Source organism: Neophocaena asiaeorientalis, unplaced genomic scaffold (assembly GCF_003031525.2).
Source record: "Neophocaena asiaeorientalis asiaeorientalis breed wild unplaced genomic scaffold, Neophocaena_asiaeorientalis_V1.1 scaffold126, whole genome shotgun sequence".
Classification (NCBI taxonomy): Eukaryota; Metazoa; Chordata; class Mammalia; order Artiodactyla; family Phocoenidae; genus Neophocaena; species Neophocaena asiaeorientalis.
Window position 1 is genome coordinate 77,700 of NW_020174565.1, and position 18,112 is coordinate 95,811.

The window sequence follows — 18,112 nt, forward strand, 5'->3', positions numbered from 1 at the left end:
TTCTACTTTTATCTAAATCTGGAATAAGGATGGAATTTCTAGCCCAGAGAGCTGTTCTACTATAGTCAGTCAAATACAGCTTCTATTGTTGGACTGATATTTAGCCAATGTATTTATTGGAAAAACATATGCAAAGAAGAGGAGGTCCTTTATGGACCTTAATTCCAGTGCTATAGCATGAGATTTGCTGGTTGTCTGTTTACTCAGCAGTAAAAGAGGCAAAATCTGTTTTAACATTTTAAACTTCCTGAAAAGATAAGTAACAAACTGTTTTAAAGTAGAAATTGGTATGTAGCATAATTCAAAAATTTTAGAAAAATTCATATATATTCATATTCATAGATATCTAGATATCTAGATATGAATTAAATTTTACAATATCCCTTTCAGAAACCTCCAGAATGTCTGACAAAGATATGTCTAATTGTAGTACTGTAACGTTATTTCTTTGTGCATGTTTCTGCTAAGGCAGTAAATTTGGTCTCCAAATTATTTAAAAAGTCAAGGCCATCCTCTTCCTGTTCTTCACTGCAGCAACCTACAGAACCAGCTGGAGACCCTCTTCCTTCATAGTTATACGTAAGAACATAATCTTGAGATGGCATGTGGTCTTCATCCTGATTACATAGATGCAGTTTCTGTAAAGTTTAAAAAAAGGGATTGTATTATTGTTTTAAACACACTGAAAGATAAACATAAAATTTATTTTTTATTTACCTTTTATGTTTAATTTTTAACCAGTATGTCCTCTAATGGATTCCTACATACAAAAAATGCACATGGTTGGTCTACATCACAGTCATACTACAAAGTCAGTATATTTTACATTTCTAGTAATCCATACAAATCCAAAATTATGTATACACATTATATTTAAGTACATTTAAATTATTATTAAATTCTTACCCCTAAATTTTATATCTAGAGGTCAGGCTAGTCCACAAAATGGTGGCAATATGCATAGCGGTTAGGAATTTGAGCTTGGATAGTCAAGCAGTCCTGATTTGGAGTCATAGCTTGGCTTTACCAACTAGCTACATGACTTTGAGCAAGTTATAATACTGAACATCTTTAACTCTCAGTTTCCTCATTTCTAAAATAGGAATACAGACAATGCTATCTCACAGGATCATTATTAAATGATGAAATAATAATGCATGAAAAATACCCTTATTATGTCCAGCACATAGTACATGTTCAATAAACGAAAATCGCTATTATCTGCAGATATAATGTCAGTAAGATTACCACATTGTCTTCAGAATCAAGCTTCCGAGAGAGCCAAACCATGACAAAATAAAAAGATGCACCAAAAAGTTTCAGTGAAATTTAAAATAATCAAGATAACTCACACTGCAAAAACCTGGCCAGAATAGAGGCCAAGCATTCAGCCACATTTACCCTCGCTCTTTGTCACTGGCCTGTGTGCCAACTTGTCAAACTCGTGCACCTCTCCCCTTTCTCACCTGTGTACACATCCCCTCTCAAACCCAGCGCTTATTACCTTGGCTTACGTTAGCAAGTGTCTCTCTTCATGACCATTTTAGCCTCACGTCCCATTACCTGACATGCACATTGGAGAACACGCCTAAGAGTGTTTCTTAAGCTTCCCTCCTCCTCAGCCTGATCTTACATGGCTACTGACTGTCTAGAAACAGAAAAGGGATTAACATTTGAATTTGATGAAAAAAATAAATATGCTGTGGACCTATGATAACCTACAGCCATGTCACAGAATGTTGCCCATCTACAGTCCATCAAAGGCTTTAGGGTTTCTGGACCAGTGTTTGTATTACAACAGCACTGGTACTCTCTGATAAAAGAAGTGAAAACTTAGTACCAGAAAGAATACTTAATTCAGTGGTCCTCTACTCCGGCTGCACGTTTGAATCACCTGAGGAGCTTAAAAAAGAAAAAGAAAAAAAAGCTAAACCAATTAGAATCGGAATCTTTCAAGGTGAAGCACAGGCATTAGTATTTTTTAAAAGCTTCCCAGGGAATTTTGATGTGCTGCCAGGAATGAAAATCCCTTATTGAACCCCCCTATCTTTCACATCCTTGCTTTCCTCTGAATTAGAAACAGTTTATATATGCATGACGCCTTTTAAATGAAAAAATAGTTCATATGAACCATATTATTTAATATTCACTCCAGAATTCTGTACAGATGCTTTGTTTTCACAGAGAGATGCAGATTTGATTTGGGGATTTTTGTGATTGTGGAGAATGAGATTTTTTTCCCCCTATTCTTCTATACTAAAAGAGTTCATGAGATAAACACACACCTAAAAATGAAATGCAACTTTAGTGAGGGATAGTAGAATCCTCCAATTTTCATGAGATTTTAGAAATTAAGAGAAATGTGACACATGAAATAAAAACTTTTATATCAAATACTGTAACGAAATCAAAGAGCAGGGGCAAAAATAATCAGAGAGGGAGAGAGAAAGGACACATTGGAGAATCTGAAAAAGAAGTTTCTGAAAATATATATTAATCTCAATTTCCTAATGTCCTCCACTTGGACATTTAAATTGCAGGGTCAAAACACTCAAGAAAACTCACTTCACCAAGGCGGGGCTGAGTGAAATTGTACCACTCCGAGTGGTCCATCTCCACAGTGCCTCCTCTGCAGGAATCCAGGGTGCGATGATGCCCGGCCCCCTGGCACAATTCCAAGGTCTGGTTTCCTCCTTTTACCATTTCAATGGTTTCCTGCCTGCCATTTTTGACTTCTGATCCCATAGTACCACAAAAGCCTTGGCTAGAGTTGTTGACTGTATCGGTCGTAAAGCCATTGGCAGAACACTGAAATAAGATAAGACAGTTCATATAGGGAGTAAATGGGTTCCAAGTAAAGTCGCAAGAAGGCAAAGGAGACAGCTCGTTTACTCAACCTTTTATTCATTCATTCATTCAACAGACATTTATCATTTTCCAATTAGGTGCAAAGATAGAGACAAGGTCCCTCAGTGGCTCCAAGAAGCTCTTACTCCAATGAGGCAGAAAAATAGACAATTACTTTAAGAATGTGATTATGCTGATGTACAGGTGAACACAGAATGCTATAGGGACTCAGAGGAAGAGCATGAAAATTCAAACTCGGAGAGAGTAAGTGGCACAAACTGGGAAAACTCTGAGCTGAGGGATTCCTACTGAGAAATAGGAGGAAGAATGCATTATCTGTAAGAGGGTCTAGAGGCAAAGCCAAATGGGGTTCCTTGGGGGTTCCCAACTTCAGCCTGTCGAGAATGCCTACCACAGAAAGTTCGAAGAGAGAGAGGAAGCTAGAGAGGTTATAAAAGGCCAGAGGACATAAAGATCTATATGCCATGCTAAAATTTTTAGACTATCTTGAAGACTATGGGGACTAAAAGAACGGTTTTAATAACAGGCAAGGGACATATTTTAAAAAAATCATTTTAGGCAATAATGTGAAAGACAAATAAGAAGGAGACAAGTTTAGAGTCATGGATATCAGTCAGTGAAACATTATAGGTGAAAAACGATAAGGATCTAAGCCGAAGTCAAAGCAGCGATGATTAAAAGAAGAGGATGGACTCCATAGAGTGCTTACTGGTGGTTAGATGGATGAGGCAACACAAGGGAAGGGTCAGGAATTATTCCTATGTGTCCTGCTTGTGCAACTAGATAGATGGTACGATTCACTGAAACAGGGAGGAAGGATGCACTTGCGGGTGAGAGGAGGGTGAGCAATTCAATTTTGGACGTGGTAAACGAGAAACCTGTGGATTTCCAAAATGAGTATATGAATATGTGGTCTGGAGCTCAGGTGACAGATCTGAGCTGGAGTATAATTCTGGGAGTCACTTCCATGTCGTGGGGAGTTGAAGCCATGGGAATAAGTTATATCACCCAGAGAAAACTGCAGACCAAAAGAAAAAGAGGCTAAGAATAGAACAACAAGAAACATCATGCTTTAAAGGGTGGATAAAGGAATTAGAGCTGTGACAGAATTGATGTGGAATAGCCACTGAGATAATACAGAACCAAAAAGCCATGACTCTCTAGCCAAGAGAGGATTACGGTAAGGAGATCAATGGTGTAGAAAAAAATCCAAGTAGGGTAAGAACTGGTTCAAATGAAGTAGGCACCCATGAGAGTCAAGTAAAAAAGTGGCCAGTGGTGATCTGTGTCAAAAGAATTTCCACGGAGTGCGGAATGAACAGGAAGTAATGTCATAGAGAAATCGAGTAAAAAATATTTCTCTCAAAAAATTCGGTTTCAAAGAAAAAGAAATATGGAGGGATCTAAGGGAGGACAAAAGAGTCAAGGGAGTATTTTAAAATGGAAAAGACTTGATTAAACATTAACTTAATGCTGGAACTGAACACCAACCCTCCAGGCCACAGGTGAGATGTTCAGTTATAGCAATAACCTCTGCATGTCAGTTTGAATTCTAAACCATCACTTTCATGACAAGACCTCCACTATAATCAGGTGTGATTGTGTCATCTTCTTACCAATTTATTTTTTCTATCTAAAATGCAGAGTCTCTATCAAAACAAAGATTTTCAAGTTCAGATAATTTACTGAATCTGAAATATATCTATAAAAGTCAAACATATTATTTTACTGCCTTTGAAAAAAATACCAGAAAAGAGAACTGAAAAGTAGCCATTTGGTGGCACTGCTACCCTACATTTTTTGCTTAGGTTGCTGCTACAGTAAAATTCTATCACACACACACACAAATCCTGTTTGTCAAATCTCCTTGATGGGTATAATTTTGTCATTATAAATACATTCTGAGATCATATTTCTAAGCTAATAAAGGGAGAATTGAAAATAAACTAAAATCAAAGCTGAATCCACAGTACTGTTTCACATTCTCTAATTTCTGTTCCTTCCTCCAAGTTTATTCTCATAGGGCATCAACAACTCCTTCTCCATGTCAGTGATTTTCAAATTTACTTTTCCAGTCCTGATTTTTCACACAACTCCTAACCCCATGTGAATGCCTTTGACTTAAACTCAGATTCAAAACTAAAGTTACCACCTTTACTCATTGTATTAAAATGAGTTTACACATTCACCGTGAAATTTTGTTGCATTTTGTAAAAATATGCCTAAAATTATATGCTGGTATAAATTAACAATTTCAGGTCCTTTTGAGAAGTGTTCCTAATAGAGAACAGGTAAATAGGAGTATGTTATGGTGAAGTGGCCAATCAATGCCACCGACTCCAGCATCAAATGGCAAAGAAAAAAAATTAAGTACAGCTCAATCATTCCATTCTCAGATATAAAATAAGAGCTTACTATGAGTCAAGGACGATCATGGGGCTAAATCTATTTCCTGAATGGAGAGATAATTACAGGGTTCCACACATAGGCATGTCAAGCATAGAGGAGTCATGATTTTGCCTGATGGTGGGAAGGAAGTGAAAGAAATAGTCGATACGAAAGGCATCGTCACCTTGAGATACAGAAAAGGCCTGATATAAAGTCACTGTCCCGGGCTATAGCTTCTGTCACATTGACTCCACTTTTTATTTTATTACTTAAAAGAAAACAATTTTATTTATACATTTAAAATATTTCTTATCCATCCCTATTTTAATTTTCCAATAACCATTATCCTAGTAGAGTTATCTCATGCTTAAATTATCAAAAGATCCTAATCCTTTATCCTCCCCATTCCTAACGTCTTCCTGTTCTTGTTGGTCACCCTACTGATTCAGTATCACACTGCTCACGTTATGCCACTTTTGTGCAGAAAGCCTTGACTGGCTCTCCCTTACCAAGAGAATAAATCCAAAATCCTTAGTGTGCCACAAAAAAGTTTCATTCCCCCATCCCTCTCTTACTATATCTTCTCCCTCCAGAACCTAAGTGTCAAGCCTCTAGTCCAAAACATCATTTCTTCCATTTCAAATCAATTTATTTACTATTTGGTGAATAATCCCTAAACTTTGTCATCTCCTTTTTTATTCATCAGGCTGTTTTTCTCCATCTCTTCACTTTCAAACCCTTCGTGTTCTTTATGGTACAGAGTAATCTGTACCTCTTCCACCAGGCCTTTCTGGTTGATATCCAGACATCATGAATATACTTATGTATCATCAGTATCTTTGAACTCCACCAGTGTCCTATCATATTGGGGCTAATAGTTTACTGTCACATTCCTATTTATTTTTCAATTTCTCAAGAATGAATGAAATCTTTTCGAGGGAAGAACATGCCTTGTAATAGTTTTTTACATACTTCCCGCAGAACAAGAAGCATAGTGCCAAGCACCTCAGAGGTCCCAAGAAATATGTAAGAAAAGAAAGTGGCAGTATTGTTCCAATATGCCCCCCCAAACACACACTTTTTTGTAAACATATATCTTTTTGATATTTTTAGTTTATCTTGAGAACTTTCAGCAAGTCCTTCCTATTATAAATGGTCAAAGAGTTAGATAAACAAACAATATCTGAAAATATACATTGTAGAGAGCAGTCAAAAAGATTCTTCTTATAATAAATTCACAACATCAAGTGTTTTAAACCATAACACTAGAGAGTAGAAAAAAGATAACTAAAACAATACATCTGGTTTAATAAATGCCCTATAAAAATATTTGAATATTGACAGATCACATATTTATGTCTATAGAATCTGATCAAATGAAAAATAGAAATTAACTCCTAAATTCTGAAATAACTTCATGAGGATGAGTTAAAGAAATTGTGGGAACTACTCAGAGATAAATAGCCGTATAAAAAAAATAATAAAATAAAATTCAAAAATTCAAAAAAAAAATTACTTACCACTTTATCATCTCCAGGTGCTTCTGTGTTTGAGATGATTAAGTTTTGCTGTGCCAAATCTTCAGGAAAACTTTTTTCATTTCTGGCACTAACAAGTCCACATACTACAGTTAGCAATATAGCTGAGTTAAAAACAAAAACAGAAATGTTTAACATGCACACAACAAAATACTCATCTTTTATTTCTTATTACCTAAGGTGCACAGGACGAAAACAAGTCACTGAGCATGGTGTCCCACAAATTACCCTGGCCCTTCTAAATGAACAGGCCATGATTTAGCTTAGATTTTAACATTTAAAGTGATTATATGTATATTTTGATACACATATCTTCAAGAGTTTGGATTCCACCCATCATTTAAGTATTTTGAATCATGAATTTTTAAAAAATCAATGACTTTTTTTTTTTTTTTTTTTTTTGGAGCGGGCCTCTCACCACTGCAGCCTCTCCCGTTGCGGAGCACAGGCTCCGTGGGCCATGGCTCACGGGCCCAGCCGCTCCGCGGCACGTGGGATTCCCGCGGACTGGGGCACGAACCCGTGTCCCCTGCATCGGCAGGCGGACTCTCAAGCACTGCGCCACCAGGGAAGCCCCCATGACATTTTTTAAGACAAAGACTTTAAAGAGATTTACTGATTCCCAAAAGAATGGTTTGCCAATATGAAAAGATAACAAAGCAGACTTTTCTTCCCAGAATAGATTTATCTCCAAGTATCTTAATTAAACTTACTTTGTATTTTGCCTATTCAGAATTTTCATTCTGCCTCATAATTGTGGGAGGTTGAAATACATGATAATAAAGCTAACAGCAACAACAACTCTTTACAATGTTCTACAAGCCCCTATACCAAGGATTGCCAACCTACGGCCCCAAATCCAGCCCACCATGTTTTGTATGACTCATGAGCTGTGGTTTTTATATGTTTAAATGACTGGAAAAAATCAAAAGAATAATAGTTTATTACACGGGAAAATTATAAGAAATTCAAATTTTAGTGTCCATAAATAAAGTTCTAATGGAACACAGCCATGCCTGTGGTTTAAATGTTTTCTATGGCTGCTCTCTCGCTACAAGGGCAGATTTGATTGGTTACAAATGAAACCATATGGCCTGCAAAGTTTAAAATATATACTATCTTGCGGTTCACAGAAAAAGTGTACCAACCCTTACCAACTCTGTGTGGCCCCTTGTTACCTTTCTGGTTCCACTTCCTACATTCCTCTTCCCTCATCCTCTCTCTACTCTCAGGCCACACTGGTCTCCCTGCCTTCCTTGATTTCTCAAGCATTCCCTCACCTTAGGGCCTTTGAACTGACTTTCTCCTCTGACTGAAAGCTCTTCCTTAAGTATTCTTGGCTGCCTCTTTCACCTTTTCCAAAAACCATCAATGATAACCTTCTCAGTTAGGCTGGCCCAACCATCTACTGAAAATTACTATCACTAGCACCCATCGCCCGCACTCACCCACACACACTTTACAGCACCAGAGACCCTAATTATCTGGCTCTATTTTTTTCCTCCACAGCATTTAATTTATTTATTACTTTACTGTCACAAGGCAGACTTTGTTTTGGCTTGTTTGCTTTTGTCTGCTTTGTTCATTGATGAATCCCAAGCACCTAGACAGTTCTGGTATATAGTAGGTGTTCAATATATATTTATTTTTTTGAGTTGATAAAAGATAATAAACACTTATTAGAAATGTACCATGCACTGTTTTAAGCTCTTCACATGCGTTAACTCAATGAATCTCCGGTGCCACCCCATAAAATAACCTACTACAATTATCCCTTTTTACAGGTGAGGAAACTGAAGCACAGTGAAGTAACTTGCCCCAGGTCACATGTCTTACAAATAATAGAGCTAGGGTCCAAACCCAGACAGTCTGGTTCCAGAGTCTTACTCTTAACCACTAGTCCTATCACAGAATAAAGGAACAACAGCTAAAATAAGCTGAAGGATTGAATGGAAATGAAAAGAGAAGAAAAAATACGGCACCACTGGGAACTACATAACTGGTTAGGAGGAGGTTAATAGAATTTAATTAACCTGGTAGGATACACCCAAGAAGAGATATTGCTGTGATTTGAACACCTCCCATAAGTCTGTAGCTGAAATGAAAATGACATGACATGAAAGTGGCTTTTAGTGGACTTGCATATGGCAGAAGTTTTAGATTGTTTGATTTAGCCTTAAAAGGGGTAGTATGAGGACCAAGAAATAAAAGTTATACATTGACAGGTTTGGCAAAATCTAAGGCATTTTCAACAGTTCTGTCCAAGTATGAAATCTTTGATCTCAAAAAGGATTTTGCTTCTTCTCACAGAAAATATTCACTCAGAACTCAGAAAATAATACAAAAAGAATTTGTAAAGGGGACTCACACCTGACAGATAGCTGGACAAGATTTCTTTTTAAAGACCTTTTCCTGCACTCAGATATTTATTTTATATTTCAAAGTCAGGTAAGTAAAAGGACTTACAGAAAAGCAATGCTATACCCAGAAGTATCGCGAGGATCGCCCATTTGCCAAGTATCGCTCCTGCAGTCACGCGACATTGATCTGGATGAGTACAATCACAGAGGTTCACTCTCAAGGTTTTTGTTGCAGATTGACCTTCTCCATCTTTTACGGTAATGGAAATATCATATTCTTGAAATTTGGCATCTTTCCGATATGAAAGACGGGCAGCTGTATCTGAAAGAAAAGAATGATATTTTTAATGAACATTGATTCCTCCTCTAACATCTGTTCCACCACACCTATTTTTAAAGACACTATTCTCAAGGAACCACCTTCCATGTGAAAATGGATAAAAAAAGATGACGATCTTCAACCTTTTCAGGCACTAATATCACCAGATGTATGTTGCCCACTGTAACGTTTTAGAAGAGAGGCTTAAAGAAATAATTTGGCATTGGAGTGATCCAGCAGCCTTTCAGCAATATTTAGTATTCCCTTATTTCCTCCCTTATCTACAGGCTAATGATGCTAGATTGGCTCTTGACATACACTCCAAGCATTTCTCTAAAGTACCAGTTTATGGTACTCATAAAAAATTAACACCAATAGTTACACACAAGAGATGTCTTAAGTTCATATTTTCTTATCCATTTATCTTCTGGTACCTGTCCACCATCTTTATGTATAAGGTAATTTCTCAAAGGGCAACTGACCCTTGGTATTTAACACTTCCCTGTGGAAGTAATCTCAATACCAGAAAACTAATTAACATCACCCAGGCTAGGTATAAGGCTTACAAAAACACAGACATATCTATAGCCTAACAATACAAGTTTTTACGAACAGTGATATTTCCCCAATGAACTTGCTACCTTATTTCAATGACCTTATTATCAACTGACCAAAAGCTCCACACACTTTCAATGGCAATTGCAATCGTTTGGGTTTTTCAATAAGTGAAATGACAAAATACCATAATGCACCTCCTGGAAGTGATCTGTAATTTCTAAGCCTTTCTTAAATGCACTGTTAGAGCTGTTGAGAACTTCAAAGATTTCTGGCTACACCTCAGACACAAAGCTCCCCAGAGGAATGTGAATTACCACTAAGGTTTATTTGGAACTTTTCAGGATTATATTGTGGTTAAAGTAAAATCCTTCAAATCTCTCTCGTCCCTCAAGACCACAGGCTTATTCATTACCTCAAGACCAAGAGCCATATTCATGTCCATTCACTCGTACTAGTGCAGCAGCCGCTGACTTTCCCTGCTACTCAACTCTGCACTCTTCAAACTGCCCTCCTAACTGTTATCAGTGTCACTGTTTTTAAGACATAAACCTGGTACAGCATTGCCTTACTTGTACACTCTCAATGCGTACCTGCTGTCACCAACCATACAAAGGTCAGCCTCCTCAGCTAGTACATAAGGCCCTTCGTCACCACTCCCACCAAATCTCTCGGCATTCCTACTAAAACCTTCTAAACTCTCACAACCCTGATTTACTTATTGCCCTAGTATTTTCCTGATTTCATGCATATTTGTTTATCAATTATTGATTAAACAAACATTTATTAAGCAGTTAGCGTCTACCAAGCACTGGGCTAGGTGCTGGAAATACACAGATGGGTTACAAATGTTCTGAGAAAGTCATGTATTAGAGCAGAAAGGTAAACAAATAAGAATACAACATGTAGATTACATGTAGATACAACAGGTAGATAGTAGGTGCTCCATAAATATTATGAATTAATATCAAGCTAAGAAGTGGGAAGGAGGTAGTCTAGGCAGAAGGAACAGCATATGCAAAAGTTGAATTGCATGAAAGAGCACAACATAGCAACAAAACAGCAGTGAACTATGGCTATAACATAGAAAACTGTACACCTCAGAAACCACTACTGTAGCAGTCTGCACTGCAGGCTTCAATGCCAGGCCTCTGTCCACAGCCCACCATGTTTCCTTCCAGAATGTTATAGAGTGTTTATCCCACATACCCAGATCTCTCATTTCCAGAGTGTGCTTACACTAAAATTTAAGCCTCCCACCTTCTGTTCTTTCCTCATCGCACAGTAGTTACTTCAAAAACACAGCAAGAACAGTTTGTTTTAATGATAAGTTGCTCAATATTTTAACAAGGATTTTTTGTCTTTGTTGTAAATGTAAATTCTGCCTTCATAAAAATTATGATTTTTTTTCATTTTATGTACAATATAAAACACAGGTCCCACACAATGTGTGCAAAAGTTAGTTAGCCTTCTAAAATATGTTCATGAGAATCCATTTTACATTATGCTTCAGGTGAGTAAAGCACTAAATCCATTCTCACTTATTTCAGAGCATATAAATCATTATTTTTGATGAAATACCATTAACTTTGGCAAGGGTCCATAGTCTGTTGATATCTGGAGAAGTTTTTGCCAAGCTGAAGTGAAATGGAGGGCCGTGGATGGGCTCGTCAGGATCAACAGCTGAAATGTCAACATACTCCATCTTTGGTTTGCAAATTACTAGATAATTTTGAAGTATTTCTGGTGGATTATCATTCTTATCTTCAATTTTAACTGCAATGGTTCCAGTACATGATCTACCATCTAGGAAGAAAGGAAAAAAGTTTAGTGTAGTTCATAGACTTTTATAGTTTCTTAAGAAAAATAATCAACCAGATTCTACATATGATGTATGGGTTTTTTTTTTAAATAAACTCTGATCATTAGAGAAAATGGTAAATAAGAAGGTAGATGGATAAATGAAACCTGTAGATCGCCTAAAATGAGTATGCTGTTGAAAGTATCAGATATAACTGGCCATAAAACTTTTACCAGAATTATTACCAGAAAGTAAAACTAAATGTCTGAATTTCAAACTCTCTATTTCCTTGGGTTTCTTTTGGTCCAGATGTTAAGGAACAGTAAAGTGACTACAGAAAAGTTACTCTAATCCTGGTACACATTTAAACCACCTAGGGAGATTTTAAAAAATATACGATGCCCAGGCTCCCCAACCAGGGATTCTGATTCAGTTGGTCTGAGGTAGTGTCTACACCTTGATATTTTTTTAAATGTCCCAAATTATTTTAATACGTAGCCAGGGTTGAGAAACTCTGGGTTACTTTAAGGAACAGAATTCAAGGAAAGAATTATTTTGACTTAATAGTCAGCTGAGCTATTTAACAGCTCAATTTAAAATGATGTAAAGAGATCTAGAAGAGTCTGGTGAGACCATTTCATCTAGTCCTAGACTTAAGTTTCATCTCTGTCCTCTGACATAGAGATCTATAGGCATTTAAGATGCTGCCATGCTAGGGATATAAAGATAAATAAGGCATGGTTTCATGTCACCAAGCAGTTTCACCTTGTTTGATGATTAAGATAAATAGAAACAATCTTTAAAGTAATTTCTAAGAATTCTATATACTTAGCACAAGGATAATTCTGCACAAGAATAAATGAAGTTTATTCTCTAATTCTTTAATAACATACCAGATGAAAGCTGGTGTCTTACCTTTATCTATTGCCAGGACTGTAACATTATACAAGGCACTTATGGGAGTTACAGCCTCCCTGTCTAAGATTTTGGAAGTTTTGAATGAGCCCGAAATTTCATTAATGGTGATCCACCCTTTCGGGTCATGCAATAATTTGTACCTGTTAATAAAAAGTAAAAATAGTTTTTAGCACTATAAAATGTATTAAAATATATTACTGTCTCAATTATTACAAATACATAATTAGTATGTGGTTATACATTTCTTTGTACCTTAAACCACTGCTACTTCTAGTTTCAGGGTCATATGCCTCATATCCATTGATCTTTGAACCCACTGGGGAGTTTTCTTTAATCTGTACATATTGGACTGCAGGTCTGCATTCAGGCCCTTCGTCCTGATCCTTCACATCAACTGTGACCACGGCTCTGTTCATGTTTGCCATTCTGAGTGTCACATCTCCAGTAAATGGAGCTTCATTGCCTACTTCAATTTCCAGGATCACTTGACGGTTTTCTTCATAATTCAGTGGCTTTAAAAAAAGGACAAGTATATGAACATCAGTGTAAAATACATTTGGTATTTCAAATAGCAAGTGATCTTTTGTCGATATGAACAGTGCTACATAAATTCTGTGCTCTCACTTAGCCAATATTGACTTTTATCCTTTGCTAAAGAGAGAGGTGATTCTTCACTAAGCCTTTAGCAAGAGTGGTCAGAAAGTTTCTGCAGGTGGTTTTATGGAGTTGTGGGAAAGCAATTCCTAAAATATTTTTATAGCTCATTCTTACTAAGGAAAATTATTCTGAACCTGAAGATAATGCAAAAACATGACCGTGTTCTTCTGGCCTTATTTAGAAGACCGGCCTAAGGGTCATCTGACTCTCGGAGAAGGTTCAACTTACTATTTACCACTGATGAGGGCCCAGACATTTTACAGCTCTTATAAAACTAGATGTTGACTTAAAGCTGAAATGGTGCAGTGATTTTATTTTCTCTCTGATAGAAATGGTATTTCAAATGCATGTTTTAATTGTCCTCTAAGGCATATAACTAAGCAATCTTTATTTCAGCTTTTCCTTTTATCAAAATCCATACAGCTTCTCATTTCTTCTAGGAAGCTGCTTTGGCTTTTTGCTGAGTCCCTCACTGATGAGTTAAGTAAACTTTTTACCCATGCTAACTATTTTTATGAAAATTTTATTTTTGACAATTTGAGAATTATACTTTGACATTGTTTGTAGTTTATCCAATGAAACTGTCACAGTGAAGAATGCAGAGGGGTAAGAAAAATATAATGTGCTACTGGCACTATTATTATCGTCATCCCCATTTTAGAGAGCAGGAAAGTGAAGAAGAGGAAATAAACTGGGTTTCTCAAAGCCAAAAGAAACCCATTCGAGCTGGAGTTTCAAGCCAGGTAGTCTGGTATGAGTCCATTTTCCTAACCACCACACCATAATCCTTCTGCTTAATTGACTCACCAGCCTCTAAAATCTTCTAAATCAATTCTTTGGTTACAATTGATTTTTATACAGCAAACAAGCCAAATCCATAAAACAGTATTTTACACTGTACTGAAAAGCTAACGCACTTTTTCTTTCATTCTCTTTCTGCTTCTCAAAATAATCACTGGCTGAACATTGAACAAAATCAAAACTGATGAGTAAAATTTTGGGTTTAAGCCTTTCTCCACATCTCCACATCTAGGCATTATCGAGCTGAGATACTGATACCACAAGTCCAATAAGAAGTCAAGAAAAGTTCTGAATCTTAGAATCTACAAAACGTATGTGAAATTCTTTTTGATTCTTTTATTAATATCCCAGAAACTGGAGCGCCAAGAGAGAAAAGGATTAATGTCTGTTTATTTGCCGCTAATGAACACTACCTCACAAATTGCTCGTATTGCTATGATCAGGCTGAGAGTCTGCTAGCAATGAGAAATGGATGGAAATTTAGAAAACAGCTGCTGCCCTAGAAGAGGTGCAGTTATTCAATCTAGAGTTACTTGCTAAAAGCCCTAGAGATTTTTAATGCAATCTTTTAAGGCTTAAACTGGATATTGCTGTAGTAGCTTAAAACTCGGCAAGATTTAGAAATCTGGTGGGATGAAATCAATGATTAATGAAAAAATATGAATTCTCTTCAACCATAGGATACCTTCTTGTTTCATCAACTGAAAAAAAATTGTCCAAAAATATCCCATATCTGCACTAAGATGCTAACAATTCCCTAGAAAATGTATTGTTGTGAAGATGGATGTGAGGGCTTTCCGCGTTGAGAATGACCAAGAACTGTCTTCCTCACTCAAGCTCTGATGCACTGCTGCTGTTGCTGAAATGCAGAGAAAATACTAAGATGGAAAGATTACCCAGGACACCCAGCTAAAGACTGAATTAGCTCATACTCTACAGTTTCAAAAAAGTTATCTATTATGGAAAATGATAACACTATTCCCAAGAACATGATGTGACTTCTAAAAATGTAATACTAATATCCTATAGTTTACCAAGTGCTCTCATTTTCATTATCATATTTGAACAGCTACTAGGAAGGCAGAGAGAAATATTATTTATATTTTACAGATAATACAGAGGCTAATTTTCCAAGATCACAGAGCTATGCAAAGCAATTTAACACAGGGCTTAAGAGCAGATAACCTGGAATCAAAGAAACATAGACTCAAATCCTCTCTCTACTACATCTGAGCTGTGTCACTTTGGGTAGGTTTCTTAATGTCTCTGAGACTAAGTTTTCTCTTCTGTACAATTGTTATAAGAATGACATTTAACATTAGCACACACAGTAAGTGCTGCTTTACACTACAGGACAATTTTCTTTCTTTTTCTGGGTAAGGAATATAAAACCAAGAGTCCTTCCCAAAAGAGCCTTTTCTGCCCTTATAACCTGGACCCTAGAATGTAACAGTACTACCAAAAATACAACATATAGAACAAAGAATACGTTCATTCAGTGCTGTTTGATGTAATACTATATTTCATCCTCAATATTACCTTTAAGAAGTTCAGATACAACCAGTCATATATTCAAGAGAGAGAGACACACAGAGAGAAGAATATGAGCCTCTAAATTATATCATGTAAAGAATAGTTAGAGGAATTGGGAATATTTATCCTAGAGAAGGTAAATCTCAAATAGACATCACAGCCTTTTCAAAGGATTATACCTGTTTTGTATAACATTAGAGATAAAACCTGGTCCAAAGACACGGGTTACAAGGAGAATAATTTAGGCACAGTAAAAGTAAGGCCTTCTGAGAATTAGAGTTCTCCAGATATGGAATAAGCTGCCAATGGATACAGAGATTCTTACGATCGAGACTGTTCAAGCATAAGCTAGATGCCTAATAGCTGGTAACAAATTATAGAAGAAAGGCAGCATTAAAGCAGAACAAGTGAACTAAATAGATTAAGTTCTCTTCCAACTTGTAAAGTCTATGATCTAAAACTACTTAGTTGATTAAACCATTAGTTGATTAAAACTTAACTTGCCAAACTGTCTATTACTCATTATTACTTTACCTTTACAACACAGAGAACACCTTCATTAGTTTCTTTGTCTGTACTGATTTTGAAATGTCCATTTTCATTGCCCTTTAAAATAGTAAAATTGGCTCTCCAACTGGCAGTGTTAATTAAATCCATATCTTCTACAGGCATTCGTAAGATTTCCACATCAAACGTATTTTCCTCTACTGATGCTTCATACTGAAACAGAGAAAGCTCATTAAAGACTTACTTTATAAAGGAAACTTTTACAAAGAAAGTAAAATGTTTCTTCCACTCCAAAAGTACTTGTTCTTACAGCTTTTGCCTAGATTATTTTAAAACATGAATCACAAAAGCACTGTTTTACTAAGGGTTATCTTTTAAATGAATGAAGAACTTTGTTACAAATAAAAGACTAATGCTATGGTCTTTAACAAAAGGGAGAGAATATAAATACTATTATGAATAAATAAAAGATATTTATACGTCAGGTATTTCATTTTATTGATAAAATAAACATGCATACTTCAAAGTATGATAAATATTTTATTAATTCAGATTAAATAAAGATAACAATAGAGATCAATTTTGATATTATCTACTTACAGCATTTTGTCTGAAACTGGGTAGATTGTCATTTGAATCTTTTACTGTTATGATGCAAGTTGCTGTATTCATCAATCCAAAAAATTGACCATTCATGTCTTGCACTTTCATTATCAATGAGTACTTGTCTACAACCTGAAAACAAAGCAAATATTTAATTAGCTTTGAAAACCTTGTTTAGATTTATAAAGGAAACCTCAGTTGTTCACACTTGATTGGTGTGTATCCATGCTTTTATTTGATTTCCCTATTTGTATATACCCAAAGACATGGTAGACAGGAATAAAGCTGAAAAGGTAAGCAGAAATTCAATTACAAGATCCAGAGTAAGAACGTAGACTTCTGCTTAAGCAGCAGGTAATGGGAAAGGTTTTATGGGAGTCATAGTGGGAGCACAAAATAGAAACAGTTGAGTTTGAGAAAGAATATATTTAAAAGAAGGTCGAGCACAATTTGGAGTAAGCTGAGCTGAGATTCAAAGAAACCAGTTAAAGGCTCCTGAAATAGTACAAAGCTGGGGCATTAGCAATGAGGACAAAAGGAAAGAAAGTGAGGAAAGTTATCTGTAAGTCAGAATGGAGTTGGACTTAAGAACAGATGGTATGCACAAGCTACGAGAGAAAGAGGGGGTGGAGGATGCTGCTCAGGTGTACTACCTGGATAACAGGCACACAGAAGTATCACCAACCAATACAGGAAGACAGCGGTTCTCTGAGGAAGTGAACACTGGCAAGGTTGGCAAGGAGAGGCGAAAAAACTGAGTTTCGTCTGGTGGATACTGAATTTTACATTCCTATGGGAAATCTAAGGAGAAAGGTCTAGAAGACAGCTGGATAGATGGCCCTATACTTCAGGGGAGTTCAAGGCCAGAAACACCAATCTGGGAGTCAGCAGTATGTAGATAGTGGTTGAGATTATGGCAAGAATCTGATTTCCTGGGAGAGGTTAAAGGATGAGAAGAGCTGAGGATATAAGGAACAACAGCATTTCAAGCAGGAGGGAAGTAAGAAGACGAAGCAAAGGACAGACACTCAAAACAAAAGATCAGAGAAGCAGGAGGAGAACCAGAAATCCAAGAGAAGAGAGGGTTTTAATAATTGCCAGCACTAGAGAGAGTTTTACTGATTAACCTTTGGATTAGGCAATTAGGTGGTCACTGTTGACTTCTGCGAATGGAGTTTGCAAATGGTGTGTTGATGATGAAATGGAGTCCCTGGTCTGTGACACAATCACCTCTGTTGCCTTTCCTTCTATTTTACTCTTCTTT

General features: G+C 36.5%; 1 protein-coding gene across 3 annotated transcripts in view; it reads right to left on the reverse strand.

The window, feature by feature from the left end:
- Window positions 1-440: 440 nt before the first annotated feature.
- Window positions 441-18,112, reverse strand: part of LOC112408351 (desmocollin-3-like) — a 37,734-nt gene continuing 20,062 nt past the window's right edge. For 2 of the 3 annotated variants that reach the window (XM_024757952.1, XM_024757953.1), the window contains exons 8-16: window positions 16,846-16,980; window positions 16,273-16,458; window positions 13,000-13,259; window positions 12,745-12,887; window positions 11,610-11,834; window positions 9,261-9,476; window positions 6,777-6,898; window positions 2,566-2,808; window positions 441-638 (exon numbers count right to left, since the gene is read on the reverse strand). In XM_024757952.1, coding sequence (XP_024613720.1) covers window positions 441-638; window positions 2,566-2,808; window positions 6,777-6,898; window positions 9,261-9,476; window positions 11,610-11,834; window positions 12,745-12,887; window positions 13,000-13,259; window positions 16,273-16,458; window positions 16,846-16,980 — 1,728 coding nt within the window. Of the gene's footprint in view, window positions 639-717; window positions 761-2,565; window positions 2,809-6,776; window positions 6,899-9,260; window positions 9,477-11,609; window positions 11,835-12,744; window positions 12,888-12,999; window positions 13,260-16,272; window positions 16,459-16,845; window positions 16,981-18,112 lie in introns of those variants that run through there. The other variant, XM_024757954.1, reaches the window with a different exon arrangement.